Raw genomic sequence first — 27,152 nt, 5'->3', positions numbered from 1 at the left:
TTAGTACCAGCGGGGGAATGTAACTGCAGTCTCCACGGGGGTGGGCAGGAAGTTTACCCGTGCACCACCCGGATGCCCCACCCTCTCTGAGAGCAAACTTGAGTAAAATGAACACACTTTACTTTGCTGTGCACCATCAAGTGGCCATGCCGCTGCAAGCATGTCGGTTGTAGCGAGCTGGCCTGTGGTTGCCACATGTCACAGTACCGTTTCAGTTGAACTCTTGGTTACCTTTTAGTTTTGATACCGTCTTTTGTTATAAAGTATCTTTAAAATTCTATACGTCATCTCTAGTTGCTTTTTTCCTTTTTAGCGTTGTGGAGTGGGGGGGAAAAAACATCGGAGATCCAGTAATCACAGAAGCCCGATTTATACCATGTCATACAACGGTAATGCACGGCGAAAATTGATGTTTCCTTTCACAAATGAACCTGAATGCAACTGCACTCTGACTTTGACGTAGGGCTGGACGATATAACTTAAAATCAATATCACTATTATTTTAAACCTTTGCCTCAATTGCGATAAATGCATGATTTGTTTTTCTTTTTTTAAAGAAAATGTCAAAATGGCAGATCTACAAAGTTGCAACGTGTCGCGAGGCAATACGTTGTCACAGTGTAGATTGACTATTTTCACTATTTTTGTACGCCGCAGTACGCCACCATTGCACATCAAATTAGAATACAGTGATATAATGCAAGTGGTTTATCAGACTATAATCGATTGAATCGCGTCTATTCGTGTATAAGAAATGTAAAAAACAAAACAAAAAAAACTGCTTCAATATTCAATTAACTTACATGAGCAAGATTAGTGTGGTTGTTGCTCATAAATATTGGTTTCTATATATTTACAGCCCTACTGTGACAGCTGTGGGAGGAATAGTCTGGCGTGGTCTGACCATAAGACCAACAACTGATACGTCAGATGGCATTAAATGAGTGGAAACGAGATTTAAATAACGAGGAACTTTATGGCGGTCGTTCATATCTGGACCTTGTCGGGATTGTTTTTCAAGGCAGTAGTGTAAGTTTGTTAGCTGTTCTAGCCAGTATATTGAATTTACATGTCACTAGACATACCAGTACCATAAACTAGTGCTATATTTAAAAGGTGATGTAAGTTATCTATTTATTGTTAAAACAAGTCTTAAATACTGTAGCTCTATATTCTGATAGCAATCATTGCTATATGTTTGTTCAGTAACGGGGTCTGCCCTTCTCTCGCCCCAAAAAACATTGAACTGGGGACCCCCCAACCTTGACAAGCACTTGGAATTGTAGGATTTGAGGCAGGAGTTTAATTTGACACGGTTTCACAGATAAATATTGTGAAAATAGACGATCTACAAGCTCACAACGCCATCGGCTATTCATTTTTTCTTTCTTATATTATTTGACACTTTTGGCCAATGTTTGACCATTTTTCTATAGTATAGTTTGTTGATTACGTTTGATGCAGTAATGGTATTTCTTCTTTTGTAGGCATGTCACTGTCATCTGGGGACCGCCCAAAATCATCACAGGTAGAGAACCACTGGTCTATGGAACATGGACACTGGTGGAATACTTTTTCTGAACTTGCCCATAAGTGGAAAAGTGAAAAGTCTTTGGCATAGCGGCCAAACCCATGGCAATGTATAGAAAGTTGGCAACACTACTAGCACGCTGAATACTTGGGTGCACTATTTGAAAAATAAAAGAAAGTTAATTTTTTAGTAGGTTTAGTAGTAGGCCTACTCGAGCAACCACTGGAATTGAATACTATTTAGTTATTTTACATATACGGTGGTTCACGTATTGATTCAAGGGGCTTCTGTAGTGTTGCCTTGATTTTGATTCTATCGTGGCTGGAAACCTATGTTCAAAACATAACCAGTATTCCAATGGACCCAACAGACACATTTTCACTTTCAAAATATTTGAAATAGCTGATCTACATACTCACAACATTGTGAGCTTGTAGATCGGCAATTTCTTTACTTTTTTTTTTTACATGAAACTCTTGTATGATGAAGCAGGGCCTACTTTACAGAATAACATAAGTTGAAATATGGAGGTTTATGTCCCGACACCGTAACCCAAATAAATTGTATAAATTTGCCACCACATCAAACACAGTACAACGTGCTATACTTTATTTGCTGTTAGAATCAACTTGGCACTGGAAGGACTATTACAAATGTATATTGATTCTTTCCACTATCTACAAACTTCATCCCTTCTGCCACTGTGATACCCACGTGTAGGTGTTATTTTACATGTTATGTTTTGTACGTATTGCATGGTCAGCAAGTGACCAGTTGCACTTGGAAGCCGTCCAGAAAGCAGCTACAGTTTGTCCAGGTAGTTATCGAGGGCGGGGACGCCTTCCTTGAGGCCCTTGCGTTTGCGGGTTTCGGCCACCACCTCGGCGGGCCGGGTCTTCTCGTCGAAGGGGTCGCCTGGCAGGACCTGCCAGTGGTCGAACACGCACTGAGGGAACGCCTGGCCCCCCGTGTTGGACCGCAGGTCTGCTGTGAAACCTGCCGGACGAAAAAGACAAGATATTAATCAATCAATCGATCAATCAAATTTATTGTCACAACAACACAGATACAAGGTCAAAGTTAAAATCTTCTTGGGGCACCCCGCTGGCCTAGCGGTCCAGGCGCATACCACATATAGGCTCTATTACAGCCCAACAGCGTGTCACGGGTTCAAATCCCGATCCCGACGACCTTTGCTGAGTGTCACTCCCCGTCTCTCTCTCTCCATGTTTCCTGTCAATCTCCACTGGTACTACCAAAGGCTGAAAAAGCTCTCAAAAATATCTAAAATAAGTGAATGTATGCAGGCTTTCTCTGTAGCAGTTTGAAAGACGGTAAAGGTAACACTTTACTTAAAGGTCGGGTCTATAATTCTTTATAATCACATTTATAATGCATTTACAAGGCTTCATACCACTCGTAATAAATGTTAATTATGCATAACTTATAACAAGGTTTATGAAGTATTATAAGTGCTGCTCATAATGCATTATAAGCTCAGCGGAACAGCAAATTATAACTACCATAACTTAAGTTTCTGATAAAATGGTAAAAAAAAAAACATGGGGGCTGTGGACACTTCAGAAACCCGCCTACCAGTGACATCATCGTCAGGCATGTTTTTACGGGGCCAGGCTTCCAGCATGGACCCGTTTTGATATTGGCATTATTCTGTCACTTTCTGCAGTTCTGGCTTAACCGTGCATACGATTTTTACGAAACTCGGCCATATGGTAGATGGTAATGAAAAACTATCAAGAAATAATTCTCACAATCTTTCGTCCAAAGGTGGCGCTATAGCACTCAATTGAAAATGCCAACTTTGAACAGGTACAACTCATGCCCTGTTTGACCTACAGCAATAAAACTTACATACACACATGCGTCTACTCATGATGAACAACTTTCACACTCTGACTTTTGACCTCTGACCTTTAGATCTCCCACCATTTTGAATTATATGAAAAACTGTTAAAATCTATGGAATCCTGGGATTTTTGAGCAATTTGCATGAAACTTTTTACACATGAACTTTGGACCTATGCCGACATAAAATAGGGAGCGGATTTTTTTTAAGTGAAAAAATTAAGCTTTAATGAGCCAATGAATATTGCAGTTTTATGACAATTATTCATCTACCCCTAACACATACATGCAGACTCACATTTCTTTGAAACTTTGCGGTAATGTAGCGGGTCATTCCAAATATCACTGAAACCAATCTTACTCCAATTGGTCAAAGGGGAGCGCTATAGCATTTTTTTGAAAATGCAAACTTTAAACAGGCAAAAGTCATGCCTCGTTTGGCCGACAGCCATTAAACCTGCTTACACATGTGCCTTGACTCATGAGGAACACATCTATCACGTTGACCAGTAAGCTCCGCCCTTAGATTGTCCGCAATTTTGAGCAGTTTGAAAAACACTTAAACCCAGGATTTTTCAGCTATTTGCGTGAAACTGTATCATCTGTTTGATGTCTTTTTTCACATTTTCTGTCTGTTGGTCCAATGGCTTCTCCCTTAAACGAATGCCTCACAACACCAAGATTGCCAGTTCAAGCCTCACTTGATGCAGGCTTTCTTAAAGTTGCATTGCACACAGCATGACTGTATCAGTGAATACATGTGCAATTGTTAGATATAATATGAAATGCTTAACAATATTTGTTTGTCAATTTTCTGACATAATTATGTTCTTGTAGAAAGTGAGCAACAGTCCACCTGGCCTATTCCCATGGATTGGATCTACCCGCCTCACCTGCTGTCATTCCCTCTCAATCCATAATCACACCTGCCCTCACTCACTCCTCATTAGTCTCTCTCTATCTCTCTCTCTCTCTCTCTCTCTCTCTCTCTCTCTCTCTCTCTCTCTCTCTCTTCATTCACCAGGTCAGGTCTGTTGGTCCAATGGCTTCTAGCTTAAGCGTGTGCCTCACAAGGTTGCCGGTTCAAACCTATAGATCTAGAGTAGTTAGCAAAACAGAGGACTGGTCCGTCAGGGACGGAATGAGTTATAAATATCAACAGACACTACCAGGGCTATCATATCTCTAGCTCAATGAGAAGAAAGGCAGCCTTGTAGTCCAGAGGTCACCGGTTCGATCACCGTCCCCGACGATGTGTTGAGGTGATCATGATTTGGCATTCGTAGGCTTACGCATAGTATTTCTTGAAGTTAGGGGAAGGCATAGTTTTACTGAGGTTAGGGTTATGGGTTTAAAATGCTCATTTGTTAATTGCATGGTCTTCTTTCTCTCGAGTTCAGTCTTCTATGTTTCTATGGCTTATTGTGCATATTACTTATCATTGCTTCTTTCTTTCTTCTCTCTGCAATCCCTGGCCCCGTATTATCGCTGCTTGCAGCTATATTTTTGTATTTGTTATTGCATTATTAAAATGGCTTCTATTAGAGCATGCTAACTTTCCAGGAACAGAAAGCCTGCAGTTTCTATTAGCTTGTACTCTGTCTCCATCTATGATGAAACTGGTAGGCGGGTTTCTGAACTGTCCACAGCTCTCCTCTGAGACACAGAGTGAGTTGTCAAAAATGGTATATTATCAAGAGCATTAGTGAGGACCAATTATATGAAGATGGGTTGAAAATGGGTGAAGTCATCCTTTAAGACTGTCAGGTGTTGACAGGCTATCAATGGACAATCTCGCAATGACAGCTGTATTTTCCAATGGTAATATGAACAAGTTTGTGAACTTACCAAAGGATTCATTGACAGGGAGGTATGCTTTCACTATAAAGATGGGCGTTCCGGTGACCTGACACTCTTCAAACACGTGTCCCCTCTTCCTGTTCAGCACACCGTAGATTCCTCCCACCACTTGTTCCGGACACTGTCACAATGACACCATTTAGGAGACATTTTAGGACAGTGTTTCTCAAACCGTTTCATCTCTAGGAGCCCCGGTTCGATATGCAATAGCCCCCACGGATTATTTGATATAATGGTTCATATCTGGGACCCCAAACTACACTGTGACATCCTAAGTGTTACTCCAACTGCGACAGTGTACCAAACGGGTCCATTTGGTTCGATTTGTACACTGGCGGAGTTACAGACCCCTAAGTTTTGGTTAATAACAATTTGGTTCATAGCTATTTAGCTGGGGACGCCACATTGAGAACCAGTTTGGGTTGTGAGATCTGCTTTTTTTTGGGTGCAGTGATTTGGTGAGTGAAAAAGAGCATACATAAGTACTAGGGGTGTGCCGATATATCGTCCCGCGATATATCGCGATACGTTTTCGCGACGATATGTATCGTTTTGGAAAAAAAAAATATCGTTTTGATATCGTTTTTTTTTTTTTTTTTTTTTACACCAATCAAAATAATCAGGCATGCAAACAGCCCCGAGGTGAAAAGGGTGACAACATGTTGGTTTTTTTCGGGTCAGGTGTCACACTATTGCCCTATTTGGATTCAAAACGGCTGAAAAGCTACAAGTTTGCATGTCTGAATAATGCAAAAACAGAATTATTTGTTTGCATTTCCTTTTTTTCTCCCCCATTTATTTTCATAATAAAAAAAGTGCGTATCGTATCGTATCGAAATCGTATCGAAGTTGTGAGCCAAATATCGTATCGTATCGTTTCGTGAAATTAGTTCGTGAAATTAGTGTTAAGTACGTACAGTTGCAACTCAGGAGTATAGAGCAGTGGTTCTCAAAGTGGGGTCCGGGGACCCCCAGGGGTCCTTGAGGGGTCCCCAGCTAAATGATGGATAGTTAGGAACCAAATGGACCCTTATGGGTCTGTAACTCAGAGAATGTACAAATGGAACCAAATGGACCCGTTAGGTTCCATTTGGTAATGAAATGCCATTAAGTGGGGGTCTGTAGCCTAATAATGCATGTCAAACTGGGGGTGCTTGAATTAAAATGGTTAAGAATCACTGCTAGAGCCGTAAAGATCTTCTTTTATGGGGGTCCCTGGCATAGATTTTTCAAATGGGAGTTCGCGGGATAACAAGTGTCATTTTGGGGGTCCTTGACATGAAAATGTTTTGAGAAGCACTGGTTTAGAGGGTTTAAGTGGCTGATGCATTCTGGGTACCTGGATCTCCACCAGGTAGACGGGCTCCATGAGCCTGGGCTGTGCGGTGAGCACGGAGGCGTAGAGAACACGTCGTGCGGTGGGAATGATCTGCCCGCCCCCTCTGTGGATGGCGTCCGCATGGAGGGTGACGTCATGGATGTCGAAACGGACGCCCCTCATGTTCTCCTCGCACAGGGTGCCCTGACGGTGGGCAGGGAAGGAACAACACTTTCATCAGTTTCAGTAAGAGTCAGCGACTATGAGTGGTGTAAAGTAACTAGGTACATTTAAGGACTGTACAATTTTGAGGTGTATATATAGCATTTCAATGTTTTGATACTTTAAACTTACTGTTCTTTTTGCACCACTGCATTTATTTGAAAACTTTACTTAATAGTCACTTTGCAGATTTAGATTGTTAATAAAAAACATGCACTTAAGCATGTTAAGCCAGCTATTTCTTTTGTTTGTTTTTGCACTGGCAGATTTGTCTGGTTTCCAGGCTTCTTAAGATCCACTCTACACTAGGCAATCACAGTTCACAGTTCACAACACGTCGTATCGCTATTTTGACATATTTCCAAAAGTTTTAATTTGGTTGCTGTAAGTATCTTTTGATGCCGATGCTTTTGTGCTTTCACTCAAGTACAATTATAATACAGATCTTTTACTGTATAAAGTTATTCTACATTGTGCTATTGCTACTTTTATTTAAAGCGATTTTCAACCGATTTTCTTATAATTGGTCCTCACTAATGCTCGTTATAAAATGGCACCATCTCTGTCTACTCATCTCAGAGGTGGGCTGTGGATAGTTTAGAAACCTGCCAATCAGTGACATCATCTGTATTCAGTTTTGGTCTTTTCAAACAAGATTTCAAACTTTTTTTTTTCCATGCAACATCAATGGCTTCTATTTCAGCATTCAAAATGTCCAGGAATAGAAAGGCTGTAGTTTCTATTGATAAAGGTAATGGGTCGCACAGTGGCAAGAGTGAGTTTCCTCTTATTATTTCTCACGTGTCAAATGAACAAACGTTTCGACTATCCAGCCATCGTCAGTGTGACCTTTATAAATGCTGTTGATCTAAGAGGATATCGCACCAGAGGCGTCAGAGCACGGTGGTTATTTGTAGTTTCTATTTGCCACCAATGAGACACGGAGAGTGAGTAGACGGAAATTGTGCCATTTCATAATAATGAGCACTAGTGAGGAGGACCAAGTATATGAAGATACGGTTGAAAATGGGCTCGTTCACGTAAAAAAAAAAAGTCCTAGTAAATAAAACACTTCTTCCAGCACTGTGGACAGGGCACTGACCTCCTTGGTGGCCCACTGGAAGCCGGCCACCACGCTGTCCTTGATCTCGTTCAGGTACTGCACGCCCTTGGACACGTCAATGACCATGTTGGGTCCCGTGCCGTCGGGCCCGAAGCACCAGATCTTGCGGGCCTCCGTCACCTCCCACTCGTACTTCTCGGCCAGGTAGCGCGCTCTCGTCTTGAGCTCCTGGCGGGAGCTCACGTCGCCTTTGTCCACGTCCTCGGCCAGGCCGTCCGGGAAGGGACGCGCCTTCATGAACAGGCGGTTGTGCTTGTTGGGAGACTTGGACAAGCACACCTGGTTGGACTCCTCGGTCACGGTCTCGCGGTAGGACACCACAGGGTCCGATTTCTGTCAAACAAACGCCAAAATATCGTTGCCGTTGGGGCAGAAACTCTTATCTCCGAATTCAAACTGTTTGTGTTTTTTTGTAAATTAATGCTCTACTTGATCATATTACAGCATCACACAAAAGTAGCGGATCTGCAAGCTCGAAACGCGGCGCGAATTGAGCTTGTAGATCAGCTGCTTTTGCTACTTTTGAATTTGAATCCTGAAAAGTCAAACAACACCAAGATATCGTCGCTGTCGGGCAGAAACCTCTTATCTCCATATTCAAACTTTTTTGTGTTTTTTCGTAAATGAATGCTCTACTTGATCACATACTACAGCGTCACACGAAAGCATCAAAAGTGGAAGATAAACAAGCTAGAAACGCGGCGCGAAGCGACGCGTTCCTAGCTTGTAGATCTGCTACTTTTGAATTAGAATCCTGAAAAGTAACAGTTTTGGACATATGAGGTTTCCACCCGACAGAGACGATATGACAGATTTTCAGCATAATACATGGCCATGTTATATATTGGTACAGAGTAGAGCTCTTCATGGGTCCAAAATGACAGACCCGAACCCTAATGGACCTGTGATTTTCTTTTTCAAATGACGGTCCCGGACCCGTGAGCTTCGTTCCGAGATCTGATTTGTTTTCTGAGACATCACAGACCCGACCTATTATTTTATGGACCCGACAAAGTGCCTTTCTAACAGGCTAGATGTCAGTCCATGATGGCACACGCAACGTGCGCATTTTGATTCCATGGAGGTATAGTTTGATGCGCTCTATGTCTGTGCGCTCTCCACTCTCACTGAACTGACAGCATTCCCAGCTTAACTTTGTTCCCCCGTGTAATAATATAGTAATCTGATTCCCGGTCAGTGTAATCATTGTAGCACTTCATGCTTTTCTCAACCGATCAGCGCTAAGAACGGGTCTTTTCGGATCAACTCTGGTATTATACCGAATGATAAACAGACGCGAGGTCCGAGACAATAGAACTGGAACCGACCCGGAGTCCGAGTGATTATGCTAAAACACGGATCGGGACCCGTACGAGTCTCGGGTCCTGTCGAGTATTTTCAGAATCGATTAAAAGTGTGGAAATCAATTGATTCTAAGGATGCACACACTGCATACCTTCAGGGGGATTCCTGCATGGTCCTCCTCCAGATCCTTCAAACAGATCTCCAGGTGCAGCTCTCCAGCTCCAGCCACGATGTGCTCCCCCGACTCTTCAATGATACACTGTTGGACACAAAATCACAAGGATGTTACTGTTAACAAAACACCCAAATGAAAAATACTGAATGATTTGCTCTGAACGATTTTATTGCAGATTCTGTTGTAAATTTAAATTGCTTCCCACTATACAGTATACTTGGACCGGACTACCCCTGCCCCAGGGGTCTAACAGTATACCGATTGATATAGCAGTTTATAAAAAAAAAAAAACACAGGAAAGTACATTTCAATACAAGGTCTGCTAAGAGGATTTTAAACCCAAGAAAGCCTATGGCTTGTTTCCACTGGGGTCCTTTGTACTCAATTCCTCAAAACATTTAATGACAGACAAACTTTGTAGGTTGGCTATTGTCACAGAATGTTCGCCCCAAAATAATTTGGGGACGCCCCTGTTTGGGAACCACAGTTTTAACCCTTTCAATCCGGGGACGCATCTGTCATTTTAGATTTCTTTGGCTATTCAAAAATAGCAGATATACAGTACAAGCTCGTAGATCTGCTATTTTTTTTAAATCTTTGAATATGTGTTTTTTAAAGCGAACATTTGTAAAACATTTAATTCCAGGGATCTCCAGAAGCAAAGATTTGAGTTACAAATGTCTGCTTAAAAAAGAAAATAATCTAATATTTGCACAAATGTTCATGATTTTTCAAAAATATCAGATCTACGAGCTCATAGCGCGGCACTCTGTGCCGCGCTATGAGCTCGTAGATCTGCTATTTTTGAATAGCCCAAAGGAATCTAAAATGACACAGATGCGTCCCCGGATTGAATGGGTTAAGTTAAAAAAGTGTACAGTGTACTTCAGGCATCTCCATGCCTACCTGAACCATGGGGTCTGACTTGGCCAGGCGCTTGAGGCCCTCCACCAGCTTGGGCAGGTCTGCGGGGTTCTTGGCCTCCACGGCCACCCTGACCACGGGGCTGACGCTGAACTTCATCACGCGCATGTTGTGAGCGTGCTCGAAGGTGGAGATGGTGCCCGTCTTCACCAGATACTGGTCCACGCCCACCAGGCCCACGATGTTTCCACAGGGAACGTCCTCGATGGGCTCCGTGTAGCGTCCCATCATCAGGATCGTCCTGTGGGAACGACAATGTAGGAGGGTGCAAAAACAATACCGGATATAAGCTATTTTGGCAAATATTTTTTGTGCAAAACTGTTGTAGAACGAACCATAAAACAGGGCTTCAAGGGCCACTTCACCCATTTTCAACCTATCCTCATGGCATTGGTCCTCACTAATGCTCATTATAAGATGATACCATTTCTGTCTACTCACTCTGTGTCGCAGAGGAGGACAGTGGACAGTTCAGAAACCTGTCTACCAATGACATCATCGGTAGGCAGGGTTTTTTTTATGCAAGAGCAATGGCTTCTCATTTCAGCATGCTAACTTTCCATGAAGAGAAAGGCTGAAGTTTCCATTAGCTTGGATTCCCCATCGATGACGTCATTGTTGGTAGGCCGGTTTCTGAACTCTCCACAGCCCACCAATGAGAACACAGAGTGAGTAGACAGCAATGGTGCCATCTTATAATGAGCATTACCGAGGGCCAATTATACGAAGATCAGGTTGAAAATGGACGTAGTGCTCCTTTAAGTGGTAAGGTCAGTTTGAGCTGGACAAACCTCTGAATGGGTTTCAGATAGAGGTCGTCCTTCTTTCCAGGCGAGTAGTTGGGGCCCATGATGCGGACCTTCTGCCCTGTGGACACCACGCCGGAGAAAACGCGGCCGAACGCGTAGAAGCGTCCCTTGTCGGTGGTAGGCACCATCTTGGAGATGTACATCATGAGGGGAGCTTTGGGGTCACAGCTCTTGATTCCTGACGACAGGTAAAGACATTGTTATTACTAATAACCAGTGGTGGAAAGTAACCAAGTACAAGTGCTCAAGTACTGTACTTAAGTACAATTTTTAGGTAATTGTACTTTACTTGAGTATTTCCAATTTCCAATACTTTTACTTCTGCTCCACTACATCGCAGAGGCCAATGTTATACTTTTACTCCACTACAATTATTTGAAAACTTAAGTTACTAGTTACTTTGTAGATTTTGATTATTATTACAAAACATATAACCAGTTCAGCCATATATACGTTTCGTCCATTTGAAAATAGCAGATCTAAAAGCTCACAATGTGAGCTTGTAGATCTACAAGCTCACAATGTGAGCTTGTAGATCTGCTTCAAAAGATTTTTATACATTTGAAAACTTGAAATGGGACACTTTGATGCCAATACTTTTATGCTTTTACTCAAGTACATTTTGAATTCTGGACTTTTACTTGCAACTACAGAGTAGTTCTACCATGCAGTATTGATACTTTTGCTTAAGTAAAACATTTGAGTACTTTTTCCACCACTGTTAATAACACAGAAATTATGATTCCATCTTTGAAAACAATGACTAGATCAAGTCTGTCACAGACCAGCCTCTGGCAGACTATCTTTCCCCCCCATAGGTTTAAGTTCAACACAGTGTTAATTTTAGATTATTTTTTTTTTAGATTTAGTTTTAGTCATAGGGCCCTATCTTGCTCTTAACTTAAGACCTGGAGGCGTGGCCAATGCTGTTTTGCTATTTTGAGTTGCCTAACAGTCTTTTCAATAAAATTCCATTTAGTTTTAGGAATATTTTAGTCAGCTGAAATGTTTTACTTTTAGTCTAGTTTTAGTTGACTTAAATATCATAAGATGTTTGTCAACTAAATCTACAATTCACTTAGTCGACTAAAATGTATTTTGGCAGGCCTTGGCGGCGTCGTAATGCCTGATTTACACTTAGCTGTGTGCCGAAATTAGCTGATCTACAAGCGTCTGTGACGCTTTGTGAGCTTAGTTTTTATTTTGTTTATATTTTGTTTTCGTCAGTGAACAAAGGTAGCGGATGAACATTTTTCGCCATAGTTTTAGTCGACAAAATGAACACAGGTTCAACAGCATGATGAAGAAATGTATGTTATGCTTGTAACTTGTAGATTCCCAGTCACCGGGGCAGGTGCTGGAATGGGGTTTCAGGCTGTATTAGAATGTGACACCGTCCCCTGCATTTGTTCTTGCATTCAGCCAAACACAAGGCAGGCAGGGCGGGGCTTGGTAGAATCTAGTTACCATTAAATTATACACGGGAGCATCTTGGGTGGATTGCTAGTCTGCAGAGCATATAACGGATACAGCTCAGTTTGCCTCTCCAGTAATTTAAGTTGTTTGTTTTTTTCCCCACTTTTTGTTGTCCTGGCTTGGATCAAATTGGTGATTTTTTTTAGTTTTTCACTGTTTTACTGACATACTGACATAAGACGTCCGAAACAAATTAAATCAATAATAAACATTCATACTATTTCAACATGCCTGATAAGTAAAACAGCAAAGAGCAATATGGGCACTGTAAATTCTGTGCAGTATTTTATAGTAGCTAGCTATAGTATGTCTATAGTATGTAAATAACGCACCCATTGCCGCCTCGTCGTCTCCGGGCCCCTCGTACAGCAGCTCACAGCGGTACTTCTGTGCCGTCACTGGGGATGGGAGGTGGATGGTGATCATCTGGAGTAGAGCGTCCCCTGCTGGCAGCCAGCGGCGCATCACCGCCTGAGGTGCAAGCAGCAAAAAACATACGCAGTCAACCTCTTATAAACCCTATATGCTTAGCTGATCGGGGTCCCCCAGGGCTCTATACTATGCCCCCCCCCCCCCCAACTCTACACCAAATCTACAGTATTATTGCGATTTTTTAAAATAACATAATATTTGTAATAAAATGTCTTAAAATGATTCCCTATAAATCCCCAAAATAGGGACACCAGATTCACCAATGTGTGTCACACGTCAACTGTAAATGGATGTGGATCGAGATTGAATAACCCAGATCTAAAATCTGATTAATCTGCCAAAAAGGTATACAATAATATGCGTAAAACAATTTAATTTGAGGTTAAATGCGAACTCTTCGGGGGTGGCAACTGGCGTAACTCATGGGACAAGCACCTTCAGAAGGGGTTTGCCTTCTTTCTCTTTGTCGTCGGCGTCCAGCTTCACGTCCAGCTTCTGAATCAGCTTCTGTGTCTCTTCTTTGTTGAAGTTCATGATGGCGTCGAAAACCTGGTAAATATCAGAGCCAATAGTTAAAGATACATACCTTTGACATGCGCTGACCAAACAAAAAATAATAATAATAATAATTGACTGTGAACCTTGAAAATGGGGTCCAGCACAAGTTGGCAGAATGTTCTCGGGAGCTTGGCGCCCTCTGCGTTAGTGGCCGTCTTGCTGAATTTACCAGTCGCTGGATCAAAGTACCTGGACAAATGGCATCACTCCTCAATTAGTGACACTTCTACCTGTTCATCTGTGCAATCTCAGTGTGTATATGGCCTACCGTACATGTCAGAAACACACACACAGACACACACACACACACACACACACACACACACACACACACTCACTTGTCTCCCCACAGCTTCTTCATCATCTCCTCGACCTTCTTGGCGCGCTCGAGTGGTGGCAGCGGCGCCTTCTTATCAGCCTTAGCTGCGAACTTGGCCACGTACATTTCAGCAAACTGCTTGAGAGTGAACGCCCAGCCGTGGAGCCCTGAGCCAAAACCAACAGTCCCCACCACTGGATCCAACTGCAGAGAGATAGAAAATGATCAACATCCCACCTCACTGGCTACAGTACGCATCAACAACATTAACAGCAGCTCCACTGCTGTAGCGAACTCCAAATATGTATTTATTTATTTATAAATATTTATTGGCTATTAAAAAATAGCAGATATACAAGCTCATAACGCAGCACCGAGTGCCGCGTTATGACAGTATATGAGCTTGTAGATCTGCTATTTTTTTTATTTATTTTTATTTATTTTTTTAGATCTGACGTTCATAGTGACAGAACACTGTAAACAAAAAAAAGTCTCGCTAGACAAGATCGAAATCTCGAGATTTCGATCTCGTCTAGCGAGACTAAGGTTTTTTTTTTGGTTGCATAGTGTTCTGTCACTATGAACATCAGATCTCACCCCAAAAAAAAAAGCTATTAAAATACGCGATCTAGCGCAAGGCCTATTGCCGCACGTTTTAAGCTGTGGCGGACCCGGGATGGAGTTATGAAAATGTTCTACTATACCATTCATCCTAAGATATCATAATGTCATATAAAAGGTAAAAAAAAACCTTAGTCCAAAATTCTCCTTTAAGTACAATTTTGAGGTACTTTTACTTTACTGGAGTATTTCCAATTGTCTATACTTTTACTTCTACTTCACAACATCTCAGAGGCAAATATTGTACTTTTTACTCCACTGCAATTATTTGAAGACTTTAGTTACTAGTTACTTTGCAGATATGAATTATTACATTATAAAACATGCATTAACCACTGTATCCCTATTTTATCTACAAGCTCACAAGGTGTCGCATCGCGACGCGTTGTGAGCTTGTAGATCTGCTATTTCAAACATTTTAGTACTTTAACTTTTTGTACTTTAAGTGCATTTTGATACCAATACTCTTGTACTTTTACTTTTACTACTTGAATTCCGGACTTTAACTTGTAACAGAGTACTTCTACATTGCAGTATTGACACTTTTACTTAAGTCAAACATTTGAGTACTTTTCCCACCACTGTGCGTCACTGACCATGATGTTGCCCATGGGGCCCGTCTCCGACTCTCCGTAGGTGCAGATGATGACGTTGACGTTCTCCACAATGCGCTGGAAGGTCTGGAAGAGCGCGTCCGGCTCCAGCTGCAGCTCCAGCAGCGCCCGGTCCATCTTGTTCATCATCAGGACCGGTTTGATCCGCTCGGCGATGGCCTGCCGCAGCACCGTCTCCGTCTGGACGCACACGCCTAAAAAGAAAGCCAATGAGCAAACAGAATGCCACCGCAAGGTCGCTGTGTTAGGTCAGGTCTGGAATGGAACACTGTAAGATGTCCTCGGTGTTAATTGAACTCTGAGACGGTACAAATGGGTCCATTTGGTTGCATTCTTACCCTCTCAGAGTCACAAGTGGATAAATGAACACTGAGGATTTTACCGTGAACAATAGGATGGAACAGAGGGAAAATTATAAGTATACAGTATATATATATATATATATATATATATATATATATATATATATATATATATATATATATATATATATATATATATATATATATATATATATATATTTACATATACTGTATGCACAGTATATATTATAAGCATATACTGTTGTTAATAGAACAAGCTAATACATGAATATGCAAATGCATACACAGTTTGTACAACATACAAGAATCATTTTTCTTTCTTTAAAAAAGAAGATATATATATATAACAGAAACATACAAACAAACACAACATATAACTACTGTGCAACGCAAAATCATGTAGTAATGTACACTGGAATAATCCAAGCTGTAATAGCCTACTACTATGGACAGTTACCAGACAAATAATGCACATGCAGCATGGAGTCCAATGGGGTTTTCATGTGTATTTTATAATAAACTTTCCGGGTTAGCATAAACAGAATATATACTAAAAGAAAAACAAGAAATAACCCAACTTAACGGCATACTGTCCTTCTCAATAGCATTCTATGCCTTCCTCCCTGATAATAACTCACAGATCAAATATTTGGAGTGCAACAGTCAAAAGTCAAATGTAATTGATTGTTAAAAAATAATCGATGAATAATCAATACCTATTTTGGGTATGTTATTATAGGCAACAGGTTTAAAAAAATATATATATTAGAAAAAAAAGAAAATACTCGATAGTTGCAGCCCTAAGTCCCCTTGCACTCAAGCATGCATGTGCCCCCAGACCCTGTTATTAACACAGCCGCTAAACATGTTCCAGTGTGTCTCCATACCATGGAGCTGTGTTTGTGCATTGTTGCTCGAGTTTCAAGACCAGCTGCAATGGCGTTTCGGGCACCATTATCATGACGCATTTCCTAGTGGAACGGGAGCTGGGTGCTTCTCAGCCAATCACAGCGATGGGAGCGGTGGGGGCGGGTCTGTTCACTGCCTGAACCAGTCAGCGAAACACATTGAGCCGACTGAATACTATACTTTTTGATAGTATTCAACGGTGTAACACTGCCCTTCCAGATCTACAAGCTCTAATGGTGCTTGTCATCATACTATTGGTTGAAAACAATGTTTTTGTTTGACAGGAAGTAATTCAAATCAAACCTTTATTGACTTTTAAATGTTTTACATGTCCCAATTATGAGCACAGATTTACTCTAAAAAGTGTGGAAAAACAAGCTAACGTAATTGTTTCATTTCAGCTGGTCTTTCAGTAGCCTGTATAGTAACTGTATGTCTTATGTTTGCAAGCCAAAGCTGAATTCTGGAAGCGTTACAAATATGACTACTACAGCACACACAGCAGCGTGTAGCGATGTGGCCTGCAGCGTGTAGTGCATAGCGGCCCAGCGCTCGCTGTTACCACCGTACCTGAGACACAGTCTACAACTACAAGCGCCCCGTCTGTGACCCGCAGGGCAGCCGTCACCTCGGACGAGAAATCGACGTGACCGGGTGAGTCAATCAAGTTTATGAGAAAGCCGTGGCCGTCCTTGTGCTGTTTGATGAAGGCCAAGTCATTTTCTTCGAGCTCATAGTACAGAGAGATTGCGCTGCAAGGGGGAGGAGGAGGAGGGGGGCGACACAATGACATAACAGCCTTTCAGTTCACTGGAGTTCACTGGTGGAGGCACGTTGTGGCTGTCAGTGGTGGAAGAAGAACTCTGATTTTTTTTTTTACTAAAAAGTAACAAATACGACAATGTAGAGATAGTCTGTGAGTAAAAGTTCAAAAGTGCTGGCATCAAAATATATTTAAAATACCACAAGTAAAAGTACTCATTATGTAGAATGTCCCACTTCACAAGTTTTTCAAACATTTTCAAAACATGTCAAAATCTTTTGGAAATAACCGCTCTACAAGTTATTTTCGAGTATGGAGGAATAATATGGTTAATGTATGTTTTGTAATAATAATCTAAATCTGCAAAGTAACTAGTAGCCTATTTAAATTTAATTAAAGTTATGAAGAATTGAAAAATGGACATACTCAAGTAAAGTAAAAGTATCTCAAAATGTAACTTAAGTACAGTACTTGAGTACATGTAGCCTACTTAAAGGAATATTTCACTTTCAAATAAAATAAACATAAAAAATAAATATGAAAAATAAATGAAAAAAGTAATGGACAAATCGTGGCCCCCTCACGCATTAGAATGTCCTTCCGTGATTTTTCAAAATTTTCAAAATGTTTTAAATATATTTTTCTAATGTTTGTTTTATTTGAAAGTGAAATATCCCTTTAATTACTTTCGACCACTGTTGGCTATTACTGCAAAACTACCGGTTTCTGGCACACCGGATGCAAGGGACGTCACGTCCAGGGCACAGGGCAGCTGGCAGCAGTGCAACAACCAACACTTGCATGCAAGTTTCCAGTACGTTCCCAGAGAAAAGGTCACATGATCAAATGGCTGAGACTGTGACACACACTTCCTGTCGTAATATAGTTCTTAAAGCTTTCTCTTAAAGCTCTCTCTCAAGCTCTTAGTAAACAGAAAATGCAAATTGCGATAACTAGATGAGCAGACAAGATTGGAAGTGGAAGACAAGCTGATAAATGCTCTTTGTGAGGTTCTCTCTCCTGATTGGATACATTTTGTAACCCATCTGAAAATGCATTTGCTGTTCGCTTTAACTTCACTTACAGCAAAACCTTTAACCCCATGAACCCTAGCATCCCTATTATGGGGACGAACATTCAACAAACATTGCAGATCTTCAAGGTCTAAATGCATTGCTTAAAGATCTGCTAATTTTGACGAAGAGATTTGGTGTTGAGGGGAAAAGGAACAGATCAAGTACAGAACCCCGGTCAACATAGCGACAACTAGTTAATGTTCAGTGGAGAATTAGAGTCCCAGTAAAAACTGTTAGGAATTACTGGAATACAAACTTAATATAGATACCTTTGTTTCTTTGCGGAATACAATTAAAATAACATCTAGTACAGTGAATTATTTGTTGTATTTCTTTTTTTCATTTATCGTTTTACTGTAGCCTAGCAATGTTCTACATTTCTTTGAAGGAACATGGACACTAGGGCTGGGCAATATATCTAAATTAAAGTATAATTGTGATAAGTACAAGCAAGTAAGTGTATGAGACTAGAGGCCCTATTTTCACCAGTGTCTTACCCGTTCGCAGTATCCGCTATACCCGTGAATTATGCACATGGGGGCTGGCACTGTCCCTAAGCGGTATCTTGCGGCCACTATATCCTCTATTCATTATGCTGACTCCGAAAGGGAACTCCAAAATTGCTATCTTGCCCACACACGTTTGGAAAGCGCATAGTGGATTCTAGAACCACCCGCTATGTCAAATTCGTTTGGTAGAGCGCGCCTGCACTGGACATGTCGAGAGTCGGGCCAGTCAGGCGCACAACGGCACAACATTCGAGGTCTCCCTCTCTCCTGATTCTCAACGAATCTCTGTGATTCTAATTTTCCTATAATCAGCAGAAGTGAGTGTCAATTCCTTGTGTCAATTGTGTTTATATAAGATGATAGTCTATTCAAAGAAGACAATTTGTGCTGCACACGATGCCATGCTCTCCAAAAAATTACACACAGTTTTATTCATCCATTGTGCAGGAAATAATTAATGGATTACAATAACATAACATTCTCTATAATCAGTAACATGTAGGTGATACTTATGTCTATGAAATATGGTTTTATTTAAATGCAATCAAAGGCTAGAGCGTATGAAGCAAATGTCGGGTGTGTATGGTATAATTTTATTCCAAGACAACGTCTCTCTTACGGCAGAGAGGGAGATAGCATAAGATTGCATTGGGGATAATGGCTTGCGCAGTCTTCTCTTAAAGGCAATGGCATTTGGCACGGTGATGGTTTTATTATAGTAACGCCCAAACCACACCTATGCATAATGTAACGGGTAGCGCAGGTGTTTTAGGGATAAGGCTGGTGTCCGAAGAAACTTTTGCACGGGAACGCCCCTTGCGCAATGCTAAATCCCCAAATAGTGGGTATAGGATCTTCGACCGAAAATAGAGCCCTAGATATCATCTGGGATTTAGTGTTGTCTTTTCTGGTTTTAATCACAAAATATATATTTTTTAAATCAATAACTGATCTACAAGCTCGAGCTTATAGATGCTATTTTTTCTCATTTTGAAAACAAAATATTGAAATGGATATAATCGTCACGATACGATATTATCATCACAATGTCGATATGGAGGTATTTGGTCAAACATATTGTGATGTTTGATTTTGTCAATATCGTCCAGCCCTAATGGACACCATGCAGTGATGGAAGAAGTTCTCATATTTTTTACTTAAGTAAAAGTATCAATACTACAATGTAGTAATACTCTTTTACAAGTAAAAGTCTGTTATTAAAATGTTATACTAAAGTACCAAAAGTAAAAGTACTCATTATTCAGAATGTCCCATTTCACAAGTTTTCAACCTCACAAAACGTAACGATGCGACGCGTTGTGAGCTTGTAGATCGGCTATTTTCAAATAGCCAAAGGGCTGAAGTGGTTAATGCATATTTTGTCATAATAATCCATATCTACAAAGTAACTCATAACTAAAGGTTTCGAATTATTGTAGTGGAGTAAAAAGGACAATATTTGCCTCTGAGATGTAGTGGAGTTGAAGTGAAAGTGTTGAAAATTGTAAAAGAATACCTCAAACTTGTACTTAAGTACCGTACTTGAGTAAATGCACTTAGTTACTTTCCACCACTGACACCATGAAGTGCACCATCATCAGGTGTGATGACCATTTTTTAAAAGCGCGCTTACGTGGACTTGATGGTGATGCACCTCTCCTGCTCGTCTTTCCGGGTGTCGGTGAAGCGGGTATCCCCCGCCCGGGCCGAGGCGATGATGCCGGCCTTGCTGACCAGGGAGTCGGTGAGGGTGGACTTGCCGTGGTCCACGTGAGCGATCACGGACATGTTCCTGATGTTGAACTTCTTGTCCATGATCTCTCGGATCTGGTCGACTGTAAAGTTCACCTGAGAAGAAGAAGGGCACAACTCTACTTACTAACCACTTTCTACCCGGCATCCCCAAACAAGTATTATGTTGGAACCTATGGGCAAACCCCCGGTGCTGGAATTGAAGCTCATTTACGGGTTCTCTTAAAGGGATGGTTCACCCCCAAAATGATGATCGATTAGTCACCCCATGGAGACTTGAATTCATGGATATTTTTTTGTTTTTGTCGCATTCCTAAGCCAATAATTTGATGACCGGCAGCGGTTCCGGTAGGAGACACAAAGAGTCTCCTTTGTGTAGGAACTGCTGCCTACCGGTCCTCTGGTCATCAAATTATTGGCTTAGGAATGCAAGAAAAACAAAAGAATATCCATGAATTCAAGTCTCCATGGGGTGACTAATCGATAGAAAAAAAATCTTTTTTGGGTGAACTATCCCTTTAAGGCCAAACCGCACCAACGCAACTAGTCGCAACTCCTTGCAACAAAACAGTTTTAAGGTCAATGCAACTCAAGTAGTTGTATGTTGCAAGGAGTTGCATGGCGAATCATTGGTGTGGAGTGGCCTTGACAGCATGCAGTTCCTATTAATGGCCCAGCTGATGTTGCTATTTCACCTTCTGCAGGGCAGTGCTGGCTGCAATACAATAACTCCCAATAGAAGTGAATGAGGTTTTGGCCGCCTTGACGCTTGATTTTATTACCTTGGTAAACATTTTCATAAACACTTTATGTTTTCAATCGCTAGTTTAAAGTCTTTTTGAAATCATCAGGATATGCGTTTAGTAAACTATGGTCCCAATCATTTTAAAATGAATGATAAAGTAGCCAATAGCAGTCGTTTCCGGTTTCATTTCGGGACCAGAAGTTCAAAGATGGCGGATTTCAATTAGCGAAATACTGGCTTCAAAGGAGCCACTTTTTCTGTAGAAACCAATGGGGCTCCCTTTGTCCATTCATTTTACAGTCTATGGTTGGAAGTTGGAACCCATTGTTACAAAATATGAACTTCAGATGCAAAGCTGCCACTTGGGTTTGAGTGAACTCAAAACTAAACTGAACTTGAGTGAACTAAAAAATACTCTTGTCCCATATTCCAGCAGTGTGTTTAACGTATTTCCGGCATTTAGGAACAGTTTTTTGTGGCACCAGTGCGTCACTGGTGCCACAAAAAAATGTTCCTAAATGCCGGAAAGACCAAGGAGATAATGATGAACTTCTGCATGCAGAGGCAAAGGTCTTAGACGACCCTCCTGATCAACAGAGAACCAGTGGAGAGGGACAGCTTCAAGTCCCCCGGGGTGCACGTCACCAAGGACCTGACTTGGAGTATGCACACCGAGGCTGTGGCAAAGAAAGCAAGGCAGCGCTTGCACCACCTCAGGCAGCTGAGGACATTCAAGGTGTCAGAGAACATCCTGAAATCTTTCTACTGTGCTGCTACAACCCAGAGACACCCGCCAGCGCAGGGGGCGTGACTTAATGGTCTGCATGGAGAGAGCTCTTTACCAGGACCTATACGAGTGCTGTGGAAGGTGATGATGAGGTCTGCTGAGTAGGCCTGTCAAAATTATTACATAATCGCCTAATCGCAATTATTTGAGATAATCAAATGTATTTTGCATAATCGTCATTTAATCGCCAGAATAATTTCCATGAGATTTTTATTTTCAAACCTTTTCAGAAATAGTGCAAATAGCAGATCTACAAGCTCAAAACGTTTTGAGCTTGTAGATCTGCTATTGCCACTATTAATGCTTTTTGAAATTATAAAGCTATTAAATAGGCCCATGTATGTTATCTGTCATATCTGCCCTGTGCAACTTTTGTTTACGAATCCTAAAAGCCAAACAGAAATGTAATATCTATTCATAATGTTCAGGGTTCCCACGGTCATGAAATTCCTGGAAATATTTTGAAATTAGAAAAAACGTTTTCCAAGCCCTGGAAAAGGTTTGGAATTAATCAAATGTTTTGGAAAATGTTCAAAACTGTTAGTTTTCAGGATTAAAATTCTAAAAGCGATTCTACAAGCGACGCGTTTCGAGCTTGTAGATCTGCTGCTTTTGGTGCTTTTGTGTGACACTGTAGATGAGAGGTTTCTCCCCGACAGCAACGAAATACTTTTGTTTTTGTCAAACATTACGTGAAAGACAGATAAAACGTGATAAAATGCAGTACTACTTGATACGTTGTTAGCTTGTAGATCTGTTCTTTTTGTCACGTGACACCTTCGCTCGAGTCCGTCTTGGGGCATTGATGGCACACCGGTTTAAGAGTCTCATTGTTGCACTGCATGATTTCTATAGTCCTGGAAATGGGGTAAAATACTTTGGAAAAGTTATGGAAAAGCTTTGAAAATTCATTGTTAAAAATGTGTGGGAACCCTGAATGTTCCAATGTTCAACGACAGAAACGCAATGAAATCATTCATCGCAATTATTTGAGCGACAATTAGGCTCTGTATACATTCCCGGATTCACATCCTGTGATTCCCCTAACTTTTTTTTATTTTTGGGGCGGTGTAGCCGCCCCCTATAAGTGAGTTTTGGACACCGACCAAAAACATTGTGTACCCCCTAACCCTTCCATTGTTAATGCAAATCGATACTTTTTTCATATCAGCCAATCACATCACAGCTAGTGTCATCACCACTAACTGTAATGTGATTGGCTGACTTTGCAAATTCAGGACTGTGATTGGCTAGCGAAACACATGACACATGTGCAGCCCTATGAATAGCAGTATGGACTTTTAAAAAAGTAATTTATCCTTTTTTTAAAGTGAGTCATGTTGTGATGACCACACACCGCCCACTTCACACTGGGTGTGATAATTATTAACTAACTTGTTGTTGTCTTGTATTGTTATGTTAACACAGTTCTGCTCCACCACTCAATCATCATCAGTGGGGATTCCAAGCTAATAGAAACCAGCCTTTCTCATAATAGAAGCTCTTGTTCTTGCATTTTATATAAAAACGGGCTTAAGGGAGTCATGTCACTATGACTCAGCCATAATTAACCATATAAGGAGTTCCCAATGCAGCTACTCCCAAATATGGAGTGTGTTGTCTAACCTCAATGTGTCATCATGGCACCAGGTGCAAACAAACCAGTCAGCTCCATATATGGGCACAAAAGGGGGCATGCCCATATACGGGGCATATACAGATGACATCAGCGATCTCAATACTGCATATGGGCATTAAAGGGACAAGGACTGACAGAGATCTCCATATATGAGCATAATTGGTCGGATCGGCTGCCCACCGATGATGTCACTGGTAGGCAGGTTTCTGAACTGTCCACAGCCCTTCTCTTGGAAACAGAGTGAGTTGACAGAAATGGTGGCATCTTACAATGAGGAGGACCAGTTATATGAAGATAAGGTTGAAATTGGGTGAAGTAATCCTTAAAGCCTAAAATCTGCTGAGTAATTCTTCTCCATCACTGACTATAAGACGATGCAGAGATTGCAGAACCTTTTAAAAATGCCCTGCTGTCGGTAGTGAAAAGTAAATAGGTACAGTACCATACTCAAGTACTGTACTTAAAGGACCACCTCACCCATTGTCAACCTTATCTTCATGTAATTGGTCCTCACTAATGCTCATTATAATATGGTACTATTTTTGTCTACTCTGTGTCTCAAAGGAGGTCTACTGGTTCAGAAACTCGCCTATACCAGTGACATCATCGGTAGGTAGGTTTGGTCATTTCAATTTTCAAACAAGATGTCAATTTTTGTTCCTTCCCATGAATAGATAGCCTGCAATTTCATTGATGATGTCACAGGCAGGCGGGATTCTGAACTGTCCACACAGACCAAGTAGACAAGAATGGTACCATGAAGATAGGTTGAAAATGGGTGAAGTCGTCCTTTAAGTAAAATATAATCGCAGATTCGCAGTACTTCTTCTTCCTGCACTGAGTATTAGTCAGAAGGTGCAGAGATCGCAGAGTCTTTTAAACATTGCCCTGCTGTTAAATGGAAGCATTGCCGCAGTGCAGTGATGCACTGTGATCAAGCACGATTCTGAAATATACTGAAATATAGGCTACTGGCTGCATGGCTGCCTCACATACTGTAGGCCTACTGTCATTCTAGCAAAGTGCTTCTCAACCTCTTTCCATTTCAATAACTCCCCATCTAACACCTTTTGTTTTGTCTCTGGGACCCCCAAATCTACGTGGTAAAAGACCTGTAAGTGTCCGTTTGGACCTCCCTGGGGGTCCCTGGCCCCTATGCATTATTAATATTAAATAATATCATTATTAATAATAATAATATAGGCCTAATAGTAGGCTTAATAATGAATAGGCTTAATAATAGGCCTAATAAGAATAAATCCCACATGACTTCCATGGCTTACACATGCAGCATTATGCATGCATGTTGCTGTCATTCATATTAAGCAGGACCTACTCGTCCAATCCATGGGCTCATGGGTCATTTGAGGCTATAGTGGGCGTGTTCGTTCCGTTCTATTAATAACATTGAGTAAGGTTATTGCAATATGTTGCACCCCCCTACAAGGATTATATGACAGCTACAGTATAGGGCTACGCACTTGTATAAGGCCTAATAGCCTATATTATATAAATAGCCTAGATCATATATTATAGGCTACCTAACGGTGGCGTTTGCCGACAGCCAGGATCAGATCAACTGTAGTAGGGCTTGTAGATCAGTTCTTGTCGGCAAGCGCCTCTCTGATCACGCTGTGGAATAGCCTCGAACATAGGCCAGTAAGGCCACATTATAAACTCAATATTATAAGCTTGTTATTAGATTATTCTGTAATAAAGTAGGCCTACATCCACACAGGCATTATTATTGACGATTATGTTGTCTGCTGTTGATAAATAATTTACTATAATAGCATTGCCGGCATATTTGTGACACATCGCACGCACGGCTATGGATCACTCCGTCACGACGGTCCTCTGTCACGACCGTCATGGCAAAACGTCAACCTGGTGTTTGCACTTTCTCCCTTTTTGGCCCGTACATCTACATAAACGTTCAAATTTCAAGTATAAAGTGCTTACCTCATGGCCACGGATGTAACAATTATGTACGGGTCCTTAGACGTACCCGTATGTTCCGTAGTGTTCAATAAAAAGCATTTTAACCCGATCGGTGGCCATTTTCTTCGTATTTTTGCCACATGCTTTCAACTGCGCGACCCTATCGGTTGGGAGATGTATCGCACTCAGTAGCTACATTATAACTCTATGAGAAAATGGCCACTGATCGGATTAAAATGCTTTTTATTGTACAATACAGAAGATACGGGTACTTCTGAGAGCCCGTACATAATTGTAACATCCGTGGCCATGAGGTAAGCACTTTATATTTGAAATCTGAACGTTTATGTAGATGTACGGGTCAAAAGAGGAGAAACTGCAAACACCAGGTTGATGTTTCGTCATGACTGTCATACAATATATGACAGTCATGTTTCAGGGCTAACACAAAATGTGCTATAATAGCCACAATTGTGAGACACACACACACACACACACGCACATATAAAAGTCATAATAATATCACATATATTCACATGATAATCGATCACATAATCCATATTAAACAATCACAATAAAAATGTATAGGCTATGATCTACCATTTTGGCGGATGGATGTTGTTGCCCGGCTCAGTGCGGGTTGCGACGGCCGGCTGAAGTAGTGTCTGTGCGTGTGTCTCGATCCTGTCCTCTCCGTCGGAGGATCTGGGCGAGAAGAGAGAGAGAATGACGCACTGTGTCGGTTTAATGCTGCGGATCGGATGGTGTCGTGGTGTGTGTGGGTCATGTGGACACGGTCATATGGACCCAGTGGTGTAATAAAAGTACTCACATGTTTTACTTAAGTAAAAGTATCACATACTGCAATGTAAATATACTGTTACAATTAAAAATGTACTTGAGTAAAATTACAAAAGTATTGGCATCAATCGATTTTGGCTATTACATCTGACCCGGATCCAGTCCAGTCCATTTTTTCTATCTGGGAATATACTTAAAGTAGCCTACCAAAAGTACTCATTATGCAGAATGTCCCATTTCACAAGTTCAACAGACACATCTTTTGAAAATAGCAGATCTACACGCTCACAAGGCGTTGCATTATGACATGTCATGAGCTTGTAGATATGCTATTTATTTTCGAATGGCCGATGTAGGCTATATCCTAAGGCTAAAGTGGTTAATGCATATTTTGCAAAAATAATCAAAATGTACACACTAAAGTTTTCAAATAATTGTAGTGGAGTAGGCCTACAATATTTGCCTCTATGCAGGGGAGTAGAAGTAAAGTATTGACAATTGGAAGTCAAAAATACTTCAAATTTGTACTTAAGTACAGTATTTGAGTATGTACTCAGTTACTTTCCACCACAATGTGGACCCGAACCTCCTGTCCTGAGGGCCTCTGGGAGGGAGAGTCATGTAATGAAGACTGACTGAGTTTATAATGCTTGGTTGTGGTGCTGCTGGTGTCGTGCACCCGAAATATGATTATGCTGATCTACGAGCTCACAACGTGCGGAAATACTATATCAATGTTTGATACAGTCAGAAA

At 41.2% G+C, this 27,152-nt stretch overlaps 1 protein-coding gene across 1 annotated transcript; it reads right to left on the bottom strand.

The window, feature by feature from the left end:
- Positions 1-2,118: 2,118 nt before the first annotated feature.
- On the bottom strand, positions 2,119-26,356 carry LOC311044486 (elongation factor 2). Its single transcript, XM_084056108.1, has 15 exons — positions 26,198-26,356; positions 20,367-20,581; positions 16,956-17,137; positions 15,136-15,347; positions 13,938-14,122; positions 13,683-13,788; positions 13,477-13,590; positions 12,942-13,080; positions 11,116-11,311; positions 10,307-10,565; positions 9,377-9,484; positions 7,900-8,253; positions 6,597-6,779; positions 5,246-5,378; positions 2,119-2,527 (listed from the first exon to the last, which is right to left on the bottom strand). Exons 1-15 carry the CDS (start codon positions 26,198-26,200, stop codon positions 2,334-2,336), a joined length of 2,583 nt encoding a protein of 860 aa, XP_083912234.1. The 5' UTR covers positions 26,201-26,356; the 3' UTR covers positions 2,119-2,333.
- Between the last annotated feature and the right edge of the window lie 796 nt (positions 26,357-27,152).

The sequence above is a fragment of the Gymnoscopelus microlampas genome, assembly GCF_963454915.1.
Source record: "Gymnoscopelus microlampas genome assembly, chromosome: 4".
Lineage (NCBI taxonomy): Eukaryota > Metazoa > Chordata > Actinopteri > Myctophiformes > Myctophidae > Gymnoscopelus > Gymnoscopelus microlampas.
The sequence above is the reverse complement of the archived record's forward strand: the minus strand, read 5'-3'. Positions and strand labels throughout refer to the sequence as shown.

Coding starts and splice junctions, on each gene's coding strand:
- LOC311044486 (XM_084056108.1), bottom strand. Junction 11,312..12,941: donor AGACGACGAGGCGGCAATGG/GTGCGTTATTTA, acceptor ACCTGTCGTCAG/GAATCAAGAGCTGTGACCCC. Junction 8,254..9,376: donor ATGCAGGAATCCCCCTGAAG/GTATGCAGTGTG, acceptor TTTGTTTGACAG/AAATCGGACCCTGTGGTGTC.